Below are 6,000 nucleotides of genomic sequence, written 5' to 3'. Positions count from 1 at the left end.
TGCCTCAGCAGTAACTACCATCCTCTCATTCGTGACCATGCAATCACTGTGCGCCAAGTTTGATCAGTGAAGACTGGATGCTATATATAGATGTCCTGTCTCTTTACGCACGAACAACCTCTTTTTTCTTGTAGTTAGCTTTGCATGCAGAAGCACCGGGGAAAAAAAAAAAACGCAAAAAAAAAAAAAAAAAAAAAAAAAAGGAGGGGGGGGAGGGAGGGGGAAGAAATATGCATGCAAATTCATTCTCTCTCTCTCTCTCTCTGTATATATATATATATATATATATATATATATATATATATATATATATATTATATATTTGAGTGTGTATGTGTGTGTGTGTGTGTGTGTGTGTGTGTGTGTGCTCCGTATTTCAGTGGACATCATGCTTTCATCATGACCAGTCACTGATGACCACTAGCTACTTGAAGTTTGATTAAAATTGCGAGAGGCGACCTCTACAACACGTGCTTTTTTTTTTTTTTTTTTTTTTCAAGTGATGACCTTGACCTTTGACCTTGCTCATCACCTCATCACCACAAACTGCTTTCGGACAGATCCATATACGCTGCACCACATCTGCTAAGCACTGCCGGACTAGACATGATAGTGCTTGACCAGCAGCTCAGTTTACACAAAGCGGTTGGAAGGCTTTGAGTGCATGCTTGTGTTTGTGTATATTAATTTGTTGTTGCCGTTTTTTGTGTGTATTTTTTGTATTTCTTTTTATCACAAGAGATTTCTCTGTGTGAAATTCGGGCTGCTCTCCCAAGGAGAAAAAGCAAATTCTAGCAACTTTTTCTTAGTTCTAATAGACATTAATGTTGCATATTTGTGGAAGTTGTGTAGTGTTCTGTAATACGTAGGTAAATACTGATTGCAGCGATTCTGAATTGCAGGGCATTCCATGACTAAGTGGTATTCGTCTCCCACTCGATTTGTGTCCAAAGATGACACAATCTTGTTTTCTTGTGGTATGTTCATGTGTCTCCTTTTCTCAATTGATAGTTTGTTCTGAGTTTCAACATTGAGAGGCTATCGTACAATGACAAAAAAATCTATAGATAATCTTCAAAAGCTATCTGGCTTTTGAATAAATTGTAGCTATTGGATTTTGTTCAGTTACGATAAGTTTCTAACCATTTTCATGATGACACATCTGAACAAGGTAGATAAATTTTGTTAATTCATTCTAACAGATTATTAGAGTTATCTACCTTGTCAAATTGACTTTTCATGATCTTCAAGAAACGAGAGAGTAGACACGAGCACGTTGAATTTCACAAGCAGACGAAAAAGGACTGCCGACAGGGTTGTTGTTGGTGATGGTCGTTTCATTTCAGGATCTCTCGTAAAAGAGCCATTTTTATCTATAAAAATCTGAAAGATGACGACCAAAATCCGTTGTCACTACGAAGTGCTAGGAGTGGAGAGGACGGCAAATAATGACGACTTGAAAAAAGCATACCGAAAGCTTGCTCTGAAATTCCATCCAGGTGAATCTCTCTCTCTCTCTCTCTCTCTCTCTCTCTCTCTCTCTTTTTTTCCCATCTCCCTTTTTCTTTTTTTATCATCAAATTTCTTTGCACAGAGGGCCCGATGTAAAACAAACATATTGTGCTAATTCCTTTACCCCCTCAGAAAAGAATTTTGTTAGTTAATTTCATTCTCTCTGTGTCTCTCTCTCTCTGTCTCTCTCTCAGTCTCTGTCTCTCTGTCTCTGTCTCTCTCTCTGTCTCTCTCTCTGTCTCTCTCTCCCCCGTCTCTCTATGTCTGTCTGTCTCTCACTTTCTCTTGTTCACCAGTGACATTTTTTTTCATATACTATTTAAAATGTCTATGGAATCATGCTCCCATTTGGTAAAGAGCACTTCCCCCCATTATTATTATGTGTATCTCTATTACTGTATTAGAATTATTGTTTCATATTCACATTAGTACAGTAGTTGATAACATACACTTAATGTATAGTAGTTAATAACATACACTTAATTATGCTTGTGCGCGAGTACGTGTGTGTGTGTGTGTGTGTGTGTGTGTGTGTGTGTGTGTGTGACTTTTTTTAAATGTTTATTTTCATATGTATTTGATAAATACCATGCATGTGCTTTTGTGTGTGTGCGTGCGTGCGTGTGTGTGTGTGTGTGTGTGTGTGTGTGTGTGTGTGTGTGTGTTCTCTAAGTTTCTTTTCCCTGTGTATTTTATTAACACCATGCTTGTACCTATATCTGTGTGTGTGTGTGTGCGTGCGTGTGTGTGCGTGTGATTGTGTGTTTGTGTGTGTGTGTGAATGTGTGAGTGTGTGTGTGTGTCTGTGTCTTTGTGTTACTGTTACCATGCTTATGCCTTTATATAGCATTGTGTACTGCATGTTTATGACTTTATGTAGAATTGTGTAGTGCATGATATGACTTAAATGTAGTATTGTGTGTAGTGTAGACCCTGTTTCAGGGTGGGGACTGGATGTATAAAAGTAAGCCAGTGCTTATCTATTATCCGCAAAAATAAAGAATTTTGTCTTGTCTTCTCTCTCTCTCTCTCTCTCTCTCTCTCTCCTAATTCAGCAGTCTTGCTGTGCCTCAGTTTCAGGCACTTATCTACATACCTGTCTGCCGCTGTCTGTCTTACTCTGTGTATGCATAGAAAACATAGTGATTTTGATTAATTATAATATAGAAATAAAGTTAAATCCTTATTGGGGTTTTTGTACTAATAGTAATGTGCAGCTAATAGTAAGACACATAACCATAGAAATATGAACCATAGAAATATGTCTTACTCTGTGTATGCATAGAAAACATAGTGTTTTGATTAATTGTATAGAAATAAAGTTAAATCCTTATTGGGGTTTTTTGTACTAATAGTAATATGCAGCTAACAGTAAGACACATAACCATAGAAATATGAATATCAGGATTTGAATATCAGTCACTTAAGTTCATTTATTTCTGTTACAAGAGCGTCTGAAATTGACATGGATTTGGAAGTAAACTAACACACATTACACTAGAGTTAACAGATTTAGGGATATGTTTTTCTGATTGCAAAAATCAGCATGATGTGCCCACTTGCCTTAATCTCCTTCACATGTGCACAAACAAACAAACAAAAAAGAATCAAATACATGCATTTAAGATTCTGATACTGTGGTAGCCATATCAGTCTTCAGAGTTTGTTGGATTATTGAAACAAACTAACCGAGCATACATAATGTGACAATAAATGAATAATCATCAAACTGCTGGTAACTAAGGAAAGAAAAAGTGTGTATTTGTTCTTCTGCATGCATGAAGCAGGTTCAAGCAGTGCTTGCGGCATTAAACACTAAAAGGCTGGAACACCATTTGACTCAGGAGCTCTTGAAAAAAAACAAAAAACCCCACTCTTAATCCACCAGAAGCTGCTGGGATAGAACTTCAGATTCGAGTTTAAATACAAATTTCCAACTACTTGCCTGTTGAACCTACATGGAAGTCATCAATTCTAGTTTTAGAAAAAAAAGAAGTTAAATAGCTTGTACACAAGTTGTATGTTTTATCCGAGTGTGATAATTATACTTATTGAATTTTTCAGACAAAAATCCTGACTGTGTTGATGAGGCGACAGCTCAGTTCCGTGTGGTGCAACAGGCGTATGAGATTTTGACAGATCCACAAGAACGAGCCTGGTATGACCGGCACCGAGAAGCCATTCTTAGGGGAGGTGAGGCTGCTTACTTTGCATGGCAGAGGCCAGATGTAAAGGGTTTGACTCTGAGTAATAATAAGGATTGATTTGATAAGGTATTTTTTAAACTTTCTTTGAGTAATGATGAAGCATATTTCTGTTTTTAAATTATTATTGATTTTACTTCTGTTCAATAGTTGAAAATGTGTGTGTGTGTGTGTGTGTGTGTGTGTGTATGTGTGTCACTGTGTGTGTCACTGTGTGTTTGTGTCACTGTGTGTGTGTGTGTGTGTCCATGTGTTTGATTGTTCATTCTTTAGTTTAACGTCTTTCACTGTATGTGATATTAGATGAGGGTAGGAAAAAATAATCAAGGTGGGGGTGTGGGGGGTGAAGGGGGGGAGAGAAATTACTTTGTGTGTATGTGTATGTGTGTGTATGTGTGTACCAGCCTTTTTTTCATTATAGATAATTTTATTGGGACACTCATAAGAGTCTAGAAGTCCCTTCTTTCACAAAGCTTTAGCGTATAAATATTATCTAATTAAATGGTCAAACCTATTTACCATCAGTACATCTTAAAAAAGTTGTTTTATGTTATTAAAAAATCAGATACAGCATTCCTGTCAGACATAAAGTGGGCATGTTTTCTGTTTGTTTGTTTGTTGTTGTTTTTTGTTTGTTTTTGTAAATATTTTTTTCTTCCTTTTTTTTTCTTTCCCAATCCTAAATATCAGAGTCAACATGAAGGCAATAAATCTAAAATGACAGTAAGTTATTAGTGTCTTTGTGGTGGGGAATTAAGTGCGATAACCTGCTGAACATTATCATGTATATGTCTATAGGTATGTGTGTGCATGTGTGCGTGTGTGTGTGTGTGTGTGTGTGTGTGTGTGTGTGTGTGTGTGTGTGTGCGTGCGTGTGTGTGTGTGTGTGTGTGTGTGTGTGTGTGTGTGATTTTATGTGTTGCAGGTCAAGGGAAGGGAGACAAGTATGAAGATAACAGCCTGAATCTGTTCCAGTACTTCACCTCTTCCTGTTACTCTGGTTTTGGAGATGATGAAAAGGTAAGCAAAACAGGAGCGTGACTTTTCTAACGATGATAATGACCATGTTGTTAACTATGCTGATGACAATGTTTTGCATACCTTTAAGAAGGAAAGCTTCTGGGTTTTAATTTATTTTTTATTTTTATTTTATTTATTTATTTATTTTTTTAGGATTATGGGGAAAATACTTAAACAAGAGAGGCAAGGCCTTCAAGACTCACTTGTGATACAGTTAAAAAAAAATCCAAGCTTTTTATGTATTGAGTATAATTTCAGAATGTAATGTTTAAGATGAGAAAGATCATTTTAAAGCAAATTAAGTCCCCTAGCATTAATTACAGAGTAATTTCCCTTCTTTGCTATCTGCACCAAAACGTTAGCAAAATAAATAAAACTTCCATGCTTAACAAAAGAAGTTCCTGTTTGAACAAAAAATGATAATAATGACTGCTCTTGTTGTTGGGTCAGAATATCAGATCAAAGTGCCAAGTTTAGAGAATACAAAAAATATGAATATAACAGTAAATGCAGTTTGCATATAATTAGGCTTTATTTATTATTTTTTGTGCCCATCCCAGAGGTGCAGTATTGTTTTAAACAAGATGACTGGAAAGAACTGAATTTTTCCTATTTTTATGCCTAATTTGGTGTCAACTGACAAAGTATTTGCAGAGAAAATGTCAATGTTAAAGTTTACCACGGACACACACACACACACACACACACACACACAGACAACCAAACACCGGGTTAAAACATAAGACTCACTTTGTTTACACAAGTGAGTCAAAAAAAAAAAAAAAAAAAAAAGTAATGGTGATGATGTTACAACTCAAACAAAAATGATATCAATGATGTACAGGAAGAAATAAAGGGCCTGCATTGTCAGATACTGAACAAGATTTACATTTCCTTTCGGTGGAGATTTATTCATAATTTATTTATTTATTTATCTATCAATTATTATTATTATTATTATTGTACATATTATTTACTTGTGCGAAAGCTGATAGGTAGCAGTAAACATTGTTAGGCTAAAGGTGTATATATATATATATATATATATATATATATATATATATCTTTTCTCATGTGGTGCATGTGTAAATGCTTGTTCTTGTTGTATTGCAGGGGTTTTACACAGTGTACAGAGAAGTGTTCAAGACTGTGTCAGCAGAAGACTACGAGTTCATGGATGACAAGGACAGCGACAACAGCTTTCCCGAATTTGGTGACTCCAAGAGCGATTACGATGAGGTAAGGGAGAGCAAGCAGTATGTCT

The 6,000-nt window shown here is 36.0% G+C and overlaps 1 protein-coding gene across 1 annotated transcript in view; it reads left to right on the top strand.

The window, feature by feature from the left end:
- The first annotated feature begins 1,250 nt into the window (after positions 1 to 1,250).
- The window catches only part of LOC143294770 (dnaJ homolog subfamily C member 21-like), a 36,126-nt gene continuing 31,376 nt past the window's right edge, over positions 1,251 to 6,000 (top strand). The window contains exons 1-4 of the mRNA XM_076606246.1: positions 1,251 to 1,499; positions 3,577 to 3,705; positions 4,642 to 4,736; positions 5,850 to 5,975. Coding sequence (XP_076462361.1) covers positions 1,391 to 1,499; positions 3,577 to 3,705; positions 4,642 to 4,736; positions 5,850 to 5,975 — 459 coding nt within the window. The 5' untranslated portion in view covers positions 1,251 to 1,390. The remainder of the gene's footprint in view (positions 1,500 to 3,576; positions 3,706 to 4,641; positions 4,737 to 5,849; positions 5,976 to 6,000) is intronic.

Source organism: Babylonia areolata, chromosome 20 (assembly GCF_041734735.1).
Source record: "Babylonia areolata isolate BAREFJ2019XMU chromosome 20, ASM4173473v1, whole genome shotgun sequence".
Classification (NCBI taxonomy): domain Eukaryota; kingdom Metazoa; phylum Mollusca; class Gastropoda; order Neogastropoda; family Buccinidae; genus Babylonia; species Babylonia areolata.
Note: the sequence above shows the minus strand (reverse complement) of the source record. Positions and strands in the feature narration are given on the sequence as shown.